Source organism: Eulemur rufifrons, chromosome 2, assembly GCF_041146395.1.
Source record: "Eulemur rufifrons isolate Redbay chromosome 2, OSU_ERuf_1, whole genome shotgun sequence".
NCBI classification, from domain to species: domain Eukaryota; kingdom Metazoa; phylum Chordata; class Mammalia; order Primates; family Lemuridae; genus Eulemur; species Eulemur rufifrons.
The window spans coordinates 22,311,612-22,328,269 of record NC_090984.1 but is presented as its reverse complement, the minus strand read 5'-3'; the positions used below and the strand labels follow the sequence as shown (position 1 = coordinate 22,328,269).

Below are 16,658 nucleotides of genomic sequence, written 5' to 3'. Positions count from 1 at the left end.
GAGTGAAACCAAATCTCAAATGGGTCAGAAATGTGTTTGTGTGTGTGTGTGCATATGTATTTATTTTATATGAAGCAAATGTGTCAAAATGTTGAGTGGTGAAGCTAAATGAAGAGTATATGGCATGTTCATTACACTATCCTAGCAACTTTTCTAAAAGTTTGAAATTTTTTATATCTTAATTATTTTTTAATATGAAGGAGGGCAAGTGAAGAGAGAGGCTCAATTTCCTTTTTTTTTTTTCCAGACTATCGCTCTGTAGCCCTGGGTAGAATGCAGTGGCATCAACCTAGCTCACGGTAACCTCAAACCCCTGGGCTCAAGCGATCCTCCTGCCTCAGCCTCCCGAGTAGCTGGGACTACAGGTGCATGCCATAATACCCGGCTAATTTTTTCTATTTTCAGTAGAGACAGGGTCTCACTCTCACTCAGGTTGGTCTTGAACTCCTGAGTTCAAGCGATCCTCCCGCCTTGGCCTCCCAAAATGCTAGGATTATAGGTGTGAGCCACCATGCCTGGCCAAAATGTTTTTTAGTATAAAAAGTTGGAGAGACGGCCGGGCAAGGTGGCTCACGCCTGTAATCCTAGCACTCTGGGAGGCTGAGGCGGGAGGATCACTCCAGGTCAGGAGTTCGATACCAGCCTGAGCAAGAGCAAGACCCCGTCTCTACTAAAAAATAGAAAGAAAGGGCCGGGCGCGGTGGCTCACGCCTGTAATCCTAGCACTCTGGGAGGCCGAGGTGGGCGGATCGTTTGAGCTCAGGAGTTCGAGACCAGCCTGAGCAAGAGCGAGACCCCATCTCTACTAAAAATAGAAAGAAATTATATGGACAGCTAAAATATATATATAGAAAAAATTAGCCGGGCATGGTGGTGCATGCCTGTAGTCCCAGCTACTCGGGAGGCTGAGACAGGAGGATCGCTTGAGCCCAGGAGTTTGAGGTTGCTGTGAGCTAGGCTGACGCCACGGCACTCACTCTAGCCTGGGCAACAGAGTGAGACTCTGTCTCAAAAAAAAAAAGAAAGAAATGATCTGGACAGCTAAAAATATGTATAGAAAAAATTAGCCGGGCATGGTGGCACATGCCTGTAGTCCCAGCTACTCGGGAGGCTGAGGGAGAAGGATTGCTTGAGCCCAGGAGTTTGAAGTTGCTGTGAGCTAGGCAGACGCCACGGCCTCTAGCCTGGGCAAGAGCGAGACTCTGTCTCAAAAAAAATAAATAAAATAAAAATAAATAAATAAGAAGTTGGAGAGAAAAAAGAAACAGAAAGTGCTTCCACATATGATCAACAAATGTTTGCAGAGTAACAACACACCAAGTCAGTGGTGAAGTGGGGAATGTCAGGGAGTAGAAAAGATAAAAAGAGTATGAACACAGACCCTGGACCCAGAGTCTTACAATCTAGCTGGAAACAAAAAATGCGCATGTGCAAACATCAGAGCATACACAACAGTCCTAAACTGTGTTACCCTGAGCACAAGTGCAAAGTGTGGATTTTAAGTTCTCAATCTGAACTATGCCTTGAAAGTCAGGCAGCACTGTAGTCATAATGAATAGAAGAAGGACTCCAGATAGAGCTGGGGAGGAACCATGAACAAAGTTCCAGAGGCCAGAATGGGTGTGACACCCAGAGGCTGGTGTGAAAGCTCAGCTTAGAGTAGTGGGCAGGGCCAGACTTCAGAAGGCTTTAAAAACTGAGTTGTTTTACGAAAGTTGTCTTAAGTACTATGAAATTGACAGGTGTAGAAAATGAGGCTAAAAAGACCAGGAAGAATTGATTTCAAGGGACATAGGGAACCTACGGGGTAGCACAAGAAACTAAAAGGTCATGAGAATTTGAAGGGGAAATCCGAAGGAAGATGAGAATCTGGAGCCAGAATGAATACTACTCAGGATAAAGGAAAATTTTCTGCCAGGGCTGCTACAGAACAAATCCCCAGTGTCTGCTGTTACATTTAAGAAAATGGCCTCCTGAGTCCTTTCCAGACTTGAATTTTCATGAAGACGAACAGGGAAAGGTGTCCCGGAGTTTCATGCTGGACACTTAAAGAATGGTGAGTCCACTAAAACAAATGGGAATGCCAAGGAGTCAAGGATACGGGTGGGTGTGAACAACTCAGCTTTGGTGTGTTCAATTTGAGGATGGTAGATACACTGAAATCAAATTTTCTCACTCTGTCCAGACACTTGTGGCTCTGAAATGGCCAGAGGCACAAATTAGCAAAGGAGTCACATCAGTACAGATTGATGCAGTTCTGGAATGACCAACTGGCAGCTTCATCAAAAACTCAGGTATCAATCAGGCCATAATCCTCCAGCCCTTAGTTTGAGCTTAAACTCTTTTAAAGCTGGCAACAAGTTGCCAAGAGGCCTTTTCTAGTGGCGTAAGAGTCCAGCCAAGACACCTGTCTTAACAGTACTGCTCAAAAAACTCATAATATCACCAATGATCACAACCAAACCCTTGAGGCCTATGACAACCATCCATCTGATTATTCAAGCCCAGAAACTCTGAAGAATTCCAAGTTAAAGAGACTGATTACTTCTTCCATTCCTGGCAATGGAGGATCTGCTAGAACCCAAGGTTCCCCAAATCAACCAAGTCACTGTCAAGGACATCTGCCTGCTGAGACACAATTTCAGAAACCAGGCTCATTTGCTCTGCTCAGTAAAAAACTGTGACATTTGGTGCAAGAGCACAGATTTATCAGAGCAGAACAGCTCCTAGAATGTACTTCCTGGTGTCTCCCTCTGGCTCTCTCTCAGAATGACATCCCTGTAGCACCTGATCTAACCTGTAAGCACAGGATGGGTGGGGGTGGGGGACTAAGGCAGGAACCTGTGTGGGCTGGGTCTACGGTATGAGGCGGCAAGGAGATGAGGACCAGCTCCACTGCAGCAGAGATTCTCTGAGCGAGGAGGATTCTCTTCAGGAGTACGACAGCTGCTGAAGAACGCCTCGCTACCATCAGGATAAAATTCTTCAGTCGCACTTCTAAACGCCAAGATTCATTTCTTCCTGAATTCCTTTTGAACACACACCACACAAAAATCAACACAGATTTCCTGACCACCTGTTTTGAGATAAAAACACTGCTGGTCAGCTGGGCATGGTAGCTCACGCCTGTAATCCCAGCACTGTGGGAGGCCAAGGCAGGAGGATCACTTGAGGCCTGGACTTTGAGACCAGCCTGGGCAACAAAGCAACACCCTGCCTCTACAAAAAATAATTAGCTGGGTAGGTGGCGCACACCTGTAGTCCCAGGTACTCAGAAGGCTGAGGCAGAAGACCTGCCTGAGCCCAGGAGTTCGAGGTTGCAGTGAGCTATGATCACATCATTGCATTCTAGCCCGGGCAACAGAGTGAGATCCTGTCATTCATTCATTCATTCATAAATAACACTGCTGGTCTTAAAAGCCTTAGAATGCTTCTAGAAGGTCTCCTGGTGACAAGAAGCAGAGGAAGATAGCCAAGGCTCAGAGGCAGGTAGAATGCCAACTATGAAAAAAAAATGCCAGCCATGGAAAACAAATGCCAGCCTGGAAATGGTGAAAGCCAAACTTGTCCTGAGAGCACTGAGAACCAAAGACTTAGCTAGCATGGTGGGAAGAGCAGAGCCAAGAAGCAGCACGAACAAACCAACTGTGGCTTCACTGGCTGCTCCCCTTCAGAGTAGGAACCAGACTGCTTTTACCAAGAGAAATGGGTAAGGGTAAGTGGTGCTGGAGCTCAGACTAGAGGGCCTCACCCAAGCTTTGACTGGATCCTTTTTTTTTTTTTTTTGAGACAGAGTCTCACTTTGTTGCCCAGGCTAGAGTGAGTGCCGTGGCGTCAGCCTAGCTCACAGCAACCTCAAACTCCTGAGCTCTAGCGATCCTCCTGTCTCAGCCTCCCGAGTAGTTGGGACTACAGGCATGCACCACCATGCCCGGCTAATTTTTTCTATATATATTTTTAGCTGTCCATAAATAATTTCTTTCTATTTTTAGTAGAGATGGGGTCTCGCTCTTGCTCAGGCTGGTCTCGAACTCCTGAGCTCAAACGATCCGCCCACCTCGGCCTCCCAGAGTGCTAGGATTACAGGCGTGAGTGAGCCACCGCGCCCGGCCTGGATCCTTTGTGAAACAGTACACAGTTATTCTAGTTCAGGTCATCCTCACACATTTGCTGTTCCCTAAATCTCAGCACACAGTGTGGAGGTGACAAAGCTGATGGGACCAGTGCAGAGATTCAGTGCCTGCACAATAGCACTCCACTGCCTCTCACCTGGGCTCTACATACCTGAGGACAGAAGAGGGCTACCCAGCAGAAAACTAATGGTGGAGGTTAAATAGGAAGTCTGCCCAAAAGGAAAGCCTCATGAATAGAGAAGAATGTATTGGAACCTACGGAATGAAGAATTTGAGTCACTTTTAAGTCATTCTTAATTAAAAGTGTACTGGAACATCTACCTTCAGCAAAATGGAAATAATCACAAGATGGGGATAACAGTACAACCTCATAGAGATGCCATGAAAATTCAGTGAGATAAACATATGAGGTGCTTAGAATGGTGCTTAGAACATAGCTAATACCCAATGAACGTTAGCCATTATGATTATCATGATGTGGCTTCTCCTGAATCAGGACCCCACCTCCTCTTCCTCTAAACCTTGACCTGCCATCTTAAATCTTGTACACATTTCTATTATTTGTATATTTACACATTTGGTTACACTATACTCTAAGCCCCCTGAGGTGATGAACCATGAGTATCCAGAACAGTGTCTGGCACATAGTAGGTATTCAGTAAATGTTGATGCGCTGAAATAATCTTACTGAGGCAGCCTTTGCAAATTCACATTTGAAGTCAAATATTTACCGAATAACAAGTGGGTATTGTGCTAGCTGCTTTTCCACATATTCTGATTTAATTGGGAAGTATCACCCTACTTTACAGATGAAGAAACCAGCTCCGTAGCATTTCCTTGGCTACATAATTCCATTTCCCAACTCTCCAGAACCCCACCCCCCCACCTAAACCCCTTAATAACTAGTAGCTCTCTTACCTTTCTATCCCTCAATGTAGCAACTCTTCTATTTGCTTTCTTTGGACTTAGCCACAAAGTATTGCAGAAAGAAAGGAAGAAAAAAGAAAGAAAGAAAGACAAACAGACAGACAGACAGACAAAACCATGTAGACTTGGCCCACTGCAGAGTCCTGCACTCTAACTGCCATTCTTCCTGCCCCATAGGTTCAACACCTCCGAATCCTCTGGCTCACTCAACCCTTACCCACCTCATTTCAATCCTTCTAGCCTATCAAATTCCCCTCTGGCACTTCTCTCGCATCTTTGTGTTCCTTTCAATTGAATGGTCCAAATCCCCAGCACGTTAGTTACATCACGAACACGACTGGTCCTGCTCTGTTCTCCTCTCTCCTCTCTCTTCCACCCAGAATCCTACCACAAGACCAGTCTTCCTAAAAGAGATTTAGATCATGTCATTTTCCCTCCCCAAATCCTTTAGATTTTCCCCACGGCTGTAGGGCAAGGATAGCATTGGCACACAAGGCCTGCTGTGCTCTGGTCCAAAGCTATTTTTAATGCCTTCTACTCCCCCACACAAACCCTCTGCCCTGGCCAAACTTGCTAATGACCGATCTCCCACACAGCCCTTTACTCACACCATTCACCAGCATCTGCCTCGCCTACCCACGGATATTCTGTTTCACGGCCAGGGAAATCCTGCCCATGCTTCTAGGCTTCTGTTTGGCTTCTGTCCTGCTCTCCCTTTTTCAGGCTCTAGGACCTCTCCTGCCCTCAACACCTAGTGCACTTAATGTTCATACCTTCACTGGACTCTGGGCATATACGGTATCTTTACATCTCCTACTACATCTTAATAACTTGAAGGCAAGGACTTATAGTGACTTACACTAAATAAGCACAGTGTTTTCACTGACACAAACAGTCTTAAATATTTCTTTCAGAATATTATGAGTGTTGAGCAAAGATCCTTCTCTGAAGCCTTACCACTTTCCCAAGCGGTGTTCTTTGGGGAGTTCTCACCACTGAACAGAAGGGTGCTCACACACATTGAGCATTTTATATTTAAAATGAGCACACATGTGTGTGCATACACATGTGGAATCTCTCTTTAAAGAATTTCAAATTGTAAGTCTGGATCCAGAGAGATCCCGATCAATCCAGGAGGTGACCACTGCACACCATTATTTAGCAGGGTGGGCCCAAGCTAGAGAAATGTTTGACAGTCCGTGACTGTTGGAGACAGCAGCCCTGCCAAAGGACCCCAAAGGACTTTCCACAGAGAAAAGATTTGGGTTAAACAAAGAGCTAGATTTAGCTGCTTCCTGAATGTGTCTTCCCAATCAACAAACCTATCATAATACTGGCTGCCCCCCGGCCTGCCATAGCTGGCAAGGAGTACTGCCAAGAGGAATATGAGCACTTGGTGAATAATGGCTTACGTACTATTGACACCACTTAGCATGAAGTCAATATATAGGACACTAGCAGCAAGCTGTCAGAATCCTAAATCCCAAGCCATAACCAAATGGGTAATAAACATGTTGTTCTCCTTTTGCTACTCTGGGAATCAGTAGAAAATACGGTATTTGGTATTCTGGGATATTAATGCCACAAGGCCAGACTACGGGAGCTATCCAGGCCACTCCAGTAAACTGCTGATCTAAATTGGTCCATTTCTGACAGAGCACAGTGCTAAAGAGAAAAGACTATACAGACACTCCTCAACTTACAATGGGGCTACATCCCAATAAATCCAACGTAAGCTGAAAATATCATAAGGTGAAAATGCATTTAATACACCTAACCTACTTAACATCATGGTTTAGCCTAGCCTACCTTAAACATGCTCAGAACATTTGCATTAGCCTACTGTTGGACAAAATCATCTGGCAACACAGCCCACAGTAGAGTACTGGCTGTTTACTCTAGTGACCGTGTGGCTGACTGAGAGCTGCAGCTCCTGTCGTTGCCCAGCAAGAGAGAGAGTATCCTACGGCATACTGCTAGCCCGGGAAAAGGTCAAAATTCAAAATTTGGACTATGGTTTCTACTGAATGAGTATTGCTTTCACATCAACCTAAAGTCAAAAAACTGTAGGTCAAACCATTGTAAGGTGGAGACTTATCTACAGTCTATTTTGCCATTAAACTGCCATTCTCTGCTTACACTGTATTCTTTCTCCTCTTCATCCACATTCAGAAGAGAAAAGGAGACACGAGGGGTAAGGTTTAAAAGAGCCTCTACCTCTCTGGGTCTCATGTCTTCATCTACAAAATGAGAAAATTACACTAGGTGATCAAGTAACCTAACACTAACATTTTATGGTCCTAGATTGTTTCTCCAAATATTTTAGATAGTTTGCCTTATTCTGATCCTAACATTTGGATAGTAGATCCAACTGGAAAAGTGTCCCCAGCTCTGCACTACCTGACTACCACTCAGTAAAAACCTGTTCGAGGCTTGTGCCTTGGAGCTGGAACAGCGATAAGAATCACCTACAGGAGAAGCTGCTCAGCAAGACAACTGCTTGCTTGCTCTTTTTCTAGCTAGGGCCCTGCTTGGCAAAGGGACTACATTTCCACTCCTTATCACTGTTAAGAACAAAAACCAGATGGCACGAAGCTGCTGGGCTTCCTGTCCTCTCACTGTCAAGAACCAGTGGAGTGTAGCTGTTGCCATACACAAGCCATCATACCTGCGTTCTTGGCCAAGGACCGGCATGTGTGGTTTGTAGCACGTTTATGTTTGTTGATAGTAACTTAAAGGAGAGCAGAGAATTTTTCACTTCTGCCATCAAAAACAAAAGAGGTGTGAAGATCAGTAGGGGAGGTGGAGTGTGTAGAAGGAAGAAATTTCCACCTCTCCTTTTGTCTACTTTAGCAAATGTTTTCTCAGGTTCTTTTAGATCTGAAAATCCTCCCTGATTCTCACGGTTATTCTCACACTTTTAGCCACTTCACTCCAAGGCAGACCATAATCTTCCCCAATTCAGGAATTTTCCTGCAGTGTAAATAATTTCAGGGACAGTACATACTGCACAATCCAACAACCTCGGCAGCATCACCCGGACTATGATATGGACAGCCACCAGTAGCAGCAGCTTATTTTACAAATGAGAGCAATAAAAAAGCAAGCAGTCAGAGGTGGACAGTCGGCAGATCTTGGAACAGCAATAGACCTAAAGATGATAACTACCTTTGAAAGGCCTAAAACCAGCAATTTTTAAGCCTGATTCTGAGCTAGGCTGTTTGCCTTTACGCATGTAGTAAAAATCAAAGGAGTTTGTCAATTCACACCATTACTGTCACTTAAGGAAACTACCTTAGTAAAGAGGCATACCTACCAGACTCTGCTAGTGAGAGACTGAAACCATTTAGCAGTCTTTTTTAGCCTGACAGCCTATTTTTCTTTTTTAGCACAAGCTCCTATACTCAGCAAAACCAAATACAACAGAGCCCTACTGTTGTCTATAAAAGAGCCATGTTTGATTTTCTTCCAAATACAATTAAGCTGTCTCTGTAATTTTCCCTATAACAACTACTGGCATTCAAAATTTATATTCCTTATATTCCAAACTTCAAACCAAAATGAAAATATTATACTCAGTTCCTTTACTAATAAAATGATTATGATTTCCCTTTTAGCTCTTAGGATCATTCAATAACAATGGTTTTCAAACTGTGATCCAAGAAGTCCAGTTAATAATGTGGTTTGGGGGTAGGGATGGGGACAGGGAAGAGGTGAACTGCCTCTCCCACAGCTGCTTTTATCTGCTTCATATGCTGTACATTTGAAGAAAACGTTCTAATTTAGCAAAGAAAGAAAGAAAGAAAGAAACAAACAAACAAACAAACAAACTTAAACATCACTAAGGTAAGAGAACCAGACTATAATATACCAATATAACTACCAAGGCACTACTTTGTTCCATAAAAATTATAACTAGCCAAATTAAATAACCAGGGTTAACAGGAAACGAAGACAGCATGGTAAACAAATATAATTTAATGAATCCCTAATTTTAGCCAATAATTTTAATCATCCATCTTCAACTGGTTTTGCACCAGCAAATAGCTAGTATAACAGAGTTGAACTTCTGCTGAAAGGTACAGGCAGTGGTAACAGGGAAGCCAAAGTGCAAACGGATCTGATGATTTGGATCTAGATAGCCCCAAAGGCCTTTATTTGCTACTCATAAAACTAGTACTAAATAAACAGCAGACCAGACCCTGCCAGATAAAGGATATAAATGGACATGCAGAGAAATTATCCCCTCACCGTAGTAGATTGCTGTATTGGTCACAGTCCCCAGGAGACACCAATACTGGGCCAACCACCAAGCCACTCAATTCCTAATGTCAGATTCTGACTCAGAAACAGGGTCTTTTTTTTTTTTTTTTGAGACAGACTCTCACTCTGTTGCCCGGACTAGAGTGCTCACAGCAACCTCAAACTCCTGGGTTCAAGCGAAACTCCTGCCTCAGCCTCCTGAGTAGCTGGGACTACAGGCATGCGCCACCACACCTGGCTAATAAATATATATATATATATATATATATATATTTTTAGTTGGCCTGCTAATTTTTCTATTTTTTTTTTTTTTTTTTTTTTTTTAGGAGAGACAGGGGTCTCGCTCTTGCTCAGGCTGGTATCGAACTCCTGACCTCGAGTGATCCTCCCGCCTCGGCCTCCCAGAGTGCTAGGATTACAGGCGTGAGCCACCGCGCCCAGCCAGAAACAGAGTCTTTTTGTTTCAAGCATAATAGAAAGCAAAGAACAGCCAGTGGGACGTGGGACCTGGTGCAACTCACCTGTGCAGAACTCCTTGCTCACGTTGTGGGGCACTGTGATCCGTCGGTACACAATGGGCTCCGACTCCAGGATGTTCTCATCGTGGCGGTACCGAGTAGGCCTTTCACTCGGGATGCCCCGGGAACGGGAACCACTTCTCCTCTCATTGGTATCAATCTCCTCAAACACAGCCGCCTTGTCAAAAAGGGCCAGGTTCCCTTCAAAATCAAAATCTGTGTCTGGGATCTCCTCAATATCATCCCCGAAGCACTCATCATCTTTATTCTTCATTTGACCATTCTTTAAACCACTTTTCTTTGGAGTTGCCTGATTCGGGTGCCTGCTACTAGATGACCCTGGAGAAAAAACAGGGACTAAAGTCAGTGTGCCCACAGAAAGTGCTCCAGTGCAAGTGGACAATACAGTACATTAGTTGTCTGCAGAGAATGTTCCAGCAATCAAAGTGAAGATGGCAAAGGTAAACTATTTCTAAATCATATTAAATAGCACAAACCACACATTTCATGTGGAGAGCAGATTTTAATTACCCAAACAACTAGTTAATGAATACGAAGTAAGCAGCAGTCCTGGAAATCTTAACCACTTTCGCCCTTTATAAGGAAACTGGTAATAACTGAAGCTTTTCTGACAACTTAGTATCAAGAAAAGAAGTGGAAGGACAGTCTCCCCCCACAGACCAGGGTGGTTTGAGTCTGAAAGTCCAGCAGTTATTGAAGAAAGAAATACCCATGGAGTACAAGAAGGCCAAGGCCTCACAACCTGAAGCCTAAAGGAAGATATTATTTAACTGGCTCTTAATTCTATGTTTACTCGGCAAGCAACCTTCTGATTTTTAATTTGCTCTCAGGCTAGACTCCAGTAGGAGAGAATCTTTGGTTTATATAAGAGATTCCTTATCTTGAGCCAGATATATAGCTGTCACTGGTATTCTGACTTACAAACATGTCTTTAGACCTTTTGGTTAATGTGATCTCTTTTTCTCAGAATTTTATCTCTTCTGAGTAAGCAGTTTCTGAACCATCAAATAATGACAAGGTCCATACTGAGCTGATCCTATAGCCACACCAAGACGCACAGCAACACCAGAGTAGCCAGCTATCCTCTGAGACCCTACGTGGCTACCACACATCAGTCAACAACTACTCTAGCAACCAAGGCAGAAGGCCTCACAGAATTCTCCAAACCATCCATTTCCAGAGAATCTTGAATTAAATTTATATGCTGATTCCCATCTGACTACCCTGAAAGAGTGGACCAGAAAACTGGTATGCCAAACTGAACCTCTACCGTGGTCAAATAAATGTAATGTACTTCCTTTTGAAAGACTGAGCCCCTCAACTACGAACACCACTCAAGTGACGGTTAGAATATCACAAGCAAACCTTCTCACATGTGCCATATCAACTAAATTGCTCTAACTCTTCTCATAGCAACCCCTACAACCCAATGGACCAAGAGTCAGGAGACCTAGGATCTAGCTGCGGTTACCTCATTAAAATGTTATATAATCTCATATCCATCATCTAACTTCTCAGGGCCCACAATTTCCTTGTATGTAAAATGTTCATACATACTGGTACCCCCAAGTAGAGTTTCTAGCATATACCAGGCAGCCAATAAATATTTAACAAAGTAATCAATATCAGCAAGATCAAATACATTAACTATTCTGAAAGGTGTGTACTATGCAAATATAATTTATGCCCAAGTCTTCCTAATGCCAAGTACTGGTATGGAAAAAAGCTGCAATGGTAGTGAAGATACGATTTAGGACTCTGAAAAAAACCAAGGCTGAAAAAAATTATGAAGGTGAGGAAGAGTGCTTGAGACACCATAAACAGCTCAGATTATGAACCAATAAGAAGTTAGTCAGAGTTTGGGTTAAGTTCTAGTTCTAATAATTTAATAAAATATTCAGTGAAAGGTCAGGTGTGGTGGCTCATGTCTGTAATCCTAGCACCTTGGGAGGCCAAGGCATGAGGATCACTTGAGGCCAGGAGTTCAAGACCAGCCTGAACACAAGTGAGACCCTGTCTCTTCAAAAAAAAAAAAAATAGAAAAAATCAGCCAGGCATGGTGGTGTATTCCTGTAGTCATAGCTACTTGGGAGGCTGAGGCAGGAGGATCATTTGAGCCCAGGAGTTAGAGGTTGCAGTGAGCTATAATGACACCACTGCACTCTTGCCCCAGCAACAGGAAAAAAAAATTTCTGTGAGAACCTATTGTATGCTACAGCTAGGTGCTGGGAACACACGATGAAAATACAATGTGATTAGCATTATAAAAGAAGTTTATATAAAGTTCCATAGAAATATGGATAAGAAAGCAGAGATAGATTAGGAAGGGAGAATGGGTATGAAAACACAAGATCAGGATAACACCATTAGCAATATATGTAGGCAACGGAATAACAAGAGAATAAGCATTATCAAAGTACTATCCCAGTATTAAATCAAACCATCCTATTAGGAAATAGGTCTCTTGCTCGGTGGTCTCTCTTCAGTGGGTGTGTGCAACCCCAGGGGTATACAGGATGATCCACTGGAATTCAGGAGGAAGATATTGAATATTCTATTTACTTTTTCTTTTAACTAAAAATAATAAGACATAAAATTTTATGAATTTAATGTGTTGATAGAAACTGGCACCCTTATAAAGTTTCATGCCAGCCAAATGTTGCTAGTATTCAAGTTATCTGAGGGAAATGTGACATTCCATAACAAGAAGTGTATCCATGCAAGTGGATTTACATCATTTTTTTAAAAATTGTGGTAAAATATACGTGACATACAATTTACCATCTTAACCATTTTTAAGTGTACAGTTCAGTGGCATTAAGCACTTCACATTGTACAACTGCGCCAATTTTTAACTAAAGCAAACAAAAATGCATATGTGGCTTTAAAAAATTCTTATAAAGAATTCCTCTTAGAGGCATTCTTTAGCCAGGTTTTTAAACAATCAGATTTATGAAGATGGCTCCCCTGAATTAAAAAGTATCAAGGTTATTCTAAACATCAATCCACATTGACTATCACTAACTTTACCGTAAATGTGTACATTCTACATTAAAAGTCTGCAAACCATAGCCCACAGGCCAAATCCAACTCACTGCCTGTTTCTATAAATAAAATTTTATCGGAACACACACTTATTTGTTTACATATTATTTAAGGCTTGTTTTTGTGCTACAAAGGCAAAGTTAAGTATTTGGGATGGAGGCCCTGTGGCCTGCAAAGCCCAAAATATTTACCATCTAACCCTTTACAGAAAAGGTTTGCTGACCCTGCTCCACATCACGCCTCTCAGAAGTATTCCTTCCAGCTATGATTATCATTAAAAACAAACCAACCAAAATTAACTGAACCTAGGACCAGTTCTCTGAGTCCTTTTCTGCTTTTTTTTTTTGAGACAGAGTCTCACTCTGTTGCTCTGGGTAAAGTGCCATGGCATCAGCCTAGCTCACAGCAACCTCAAACTCCTGGGCTCAAGTGATCCTTCTGCCTCAGCCTCCCGAGTAGCTGGGACTACAGGCATGCGCCACCATGCCCAGCTAATTTTTTCTATTTTTAGGAATAGAAATGCTGGTCTTGCTCAGGCTGGTCTCAAACTCCTGAGCTCAAGCAATCCTCCTGCCCCAGCCTCCCAGAATGTTAGGATTACAGGCGTGAGCCACCGAACCCAGCCTCTGAGTCTTTTTCATTCAGAGTTAAGTGTGTCACTTCCTAAGCTACTGCTTTTCAACTCTATGCTCACTCTTTGTGGTGCTGAGGCTGGAACTCTACAAACTGTATTTCTCTTCAGTTAGTGGCTTCCTATTTGGTTCCATCACCAGTGTGGGGTACTGGAAGAAACTAGAAGGAAGAAGAAAGAAGGAAGAAGAGACTTTCTCCTTTTCTCCTTGCTGTTCCCGCCAGCGTTGCCCAGGCAGTTGGTTCCAGTCTTCAACCATTTTCATTGCAACCCCTCAGAAGTACTGGCACCAACTCTTGTAAAGCCTTTCTGCAAACTTCGAGGTTCTAAAAATCCTAACCTCTTCCCCTTTGTTTCCCCTTCCTCAATGTCTGTCTTTTTTTTTTTCAGTCGTACAACACCTACTTAACCAATTCCCTATATTAAATTCTCTCTGAAATAACTGATGTGGTTACCATTTTCCTCAGTGGTATATCAACATTTTAGAAACCAACGACTCATAGTTAATCACTCTATTATTTATTTATTTATTTATTTTTTTGAGACAGAGTCTCACTCTGTTGCCCAGGCTAGAGTGCCATGGCATCAGCCTAGCTCACAGCACTCTGGGAGGCCAAGGTAGGCAGATTGCTTGAGGTCAGGAGTTCAAGACCAGCCCAAGCAAGAGCAAGACCCTATCTCTACTAAAAATAGAAAAAATTAGCCGGGTGACTAAAAGTAGAAAAAAAAAAATTAGCTGGACATGGTAGTGCATGCCTGTAGCCCCAGCTACTTGAGAGGCTGAGGCAGGAGGATCACTTGAGCCCAGGAGATTGAGGTTGCTGTGAGCTAAGCTGATGCCCTGACACTCTAGCCCGGGCAACAGAGCAAGACTCTGTCTCAAAAAAAAAAAAAAAAAAAAAAAACAGAATGCAGGGATGCTGCTAAATATCCTATGATGCACACAACAGTCCCCCACAACAAAAAATTACCTGGCCCCAAATGTTAATAGTACTAAGTTTGAGAAACTGTGCTGAAGATGATACACTGAAAGACATGATCTCTTTTCTCCTTCTGAAGAATGTCATGTCTAGATAAGACACATGGAACTGCTAGAGCCAGCTAGTATCAATTTGAGGATGTAGCCAACACACAAGCGAGAGTTTCAGAGAAATAAGGTTGAAGTTTTGATTATACTATATTTGCAAATAACCACCTCTGGACGTACTGTGGTATAATTTCTTTATTATTTAAGCCACTGAGTAGGATTTTCTATTATTCACAGCCAGAGCATCCTGATATAATCTAGCTAGCTAGTACTTTTAACAATTACCATGAGCTTTTCCACAAAGATTACTTCTTATAATAACTTGTGATATTATAAGATATTAGGGAAGCATGAAAATACTTTAAGATGGTTATTATTGTCTAGAGTCACTTATTAGCCTAGAGCAAAGGAAGAAAGACAGTCAAGACTCCCACCATTTGTTATCCTGCAGAACCTATGTAGCTGACACCATCTCAGGCTTTGATATACATATTATTTTGATTTTTCTTCTGAACAATCTGATTAAAATTACCATTCTATACATGAGGAAACTAAGGGTGAGAGGTGAAGTAGCCTGCTCCAGATTTATACTGAGTTAGAATGTGAACTTTATAAGATTCCAAATTCTTTTTTTTTTTTTTTTTTTTGAGACAGAGTCTCACTCTGTTGCCCAGGCTAGAGTGAGTGCCGTGGCGTTAGCCTAGCTCACAGCAACCTCAAACTCCTGAGCTCAAGCGATCCTCCTGTCTCAGCCTCCCGAGTAGCTGGGACTACAGGCATGCACCACCATGCCCGGCTAATTTTTTCTATATATATATTTTTAGCTGTCCATATAATTTCTTTCTATTTTTAGTAGAGATGGGGTCTCGCTCTTGCTCAGGCTGGTCTCGAACTCCTGAGCTCAAACGATCCGCCCACCTCGGCCTCCCAGAGTGCTAGGATTACAGGCGTGAGCCACCGCGCCCGGCCAAGATTCCAAATTCTATACTGTTTTCACGTATAAAAATGTGGAAATCGGAGTAGGGAAACCATGTGGCTCCGACAGACCTAGACAAAGTTAAAAGTACAGAGAGTGTCATGTCTAGAAAATGAGCACACAAGGCAAAAATCAAACGACATTCAGTATAACACAACAGTAAAAGAAGGAATTCAAAGACAATAGGAAACAAGTATTCCTTTTTAAAAAATAACTTTTAATAGATGTTCATAATAGATAATGCACAAAATATATAGAAAATTTCAAATATTCACATGACATTTTTATGTATTTCCTTTTAGTAAAAAATGCGCATCCATCTTATGAAAGTTTTATATCCTGCTTTCTTGTTTAGGAGAATCTTACCATTTCATAAAAGAATTCTTCAAATACTGTATCTTACTTTTTATGGCTGTATAAATTATAGATTATACCATATAGAAGATCATCCCTACTGATGAATTTTTAAGCTATTTCTCATTTTTGCTGTTATAGACTCAGTCGAAACATACTCTTTGCCTATTGCTGCTGAAAAATCACCCCCATCTGACTACTTATGACAATGTGGGTACCAAAATCTGTGTTCTTGCTCTAACTCCCCAAGGAGCTTATAAGACAACAGAGGGCAGGAATGACGTCATTCATACCTGTCACCCAATACTATGCCTGGCAAGCATAAATACACAAATCTCTGAATTAATAAATAAAAACAGCCATATAAAATAAGCAAAACAAAACAAAAAACAAACACCAAACAAAAGTTAAAAGTTTTAAAAAGAGGTTGTAACAGAAAGGGCAATTTGAGATTAACTACAAGAAAGAAAGGGAACTATGAAAAATTATGCCAGTTTGTTGCGTGACTGACACACAACAGGAAGATGAAGTTGTTGACAATAAAACGAGGGGGAGTATGAGGCAAGGGCTTCAGAGGAAAAAAGTTCAGTCATGTCCAATATAAACCAACAATGAACTATCCGGGAACTGTCATGATGACAGATGAAAATAAGCAATTGATTACTGAAAGAGAAGACAGGGTAAAAGAAACAAAATGGGAAATCATTCCCGTTCAGATGAAACCCTGAGCTCCGGAAACCAGATGACAGACCAAGAATAAAGC

The 16,658-nt window shown here is 42.2% G+C and overlaps 1 protein-coding gene across 2 annotated transcripts in view; it reads right to left on the bottom strand.

Moving 5' to 3' along the window:
- Window positions 1-16,658, bottom strand: part of EDC3 (enhancer of mRNA decapping 3) — a 60,803-nt gene that overhangs the window by 15,406 nt on the left and 28,739 nt on the right. For both annotated transcript variants that reach the window (XM_069457478.1, XM_069457486.1), the window contains one exon: window positions 9,845-10,180. In XM_069457478.1, coding sequence (XP_069313579.1) covers window positions 9,845-10,180 — 336 coding nt within the window. The remainder of the gene's footprint in view (window positions 1-9,844; window positions 10,181-16,658) is intronic.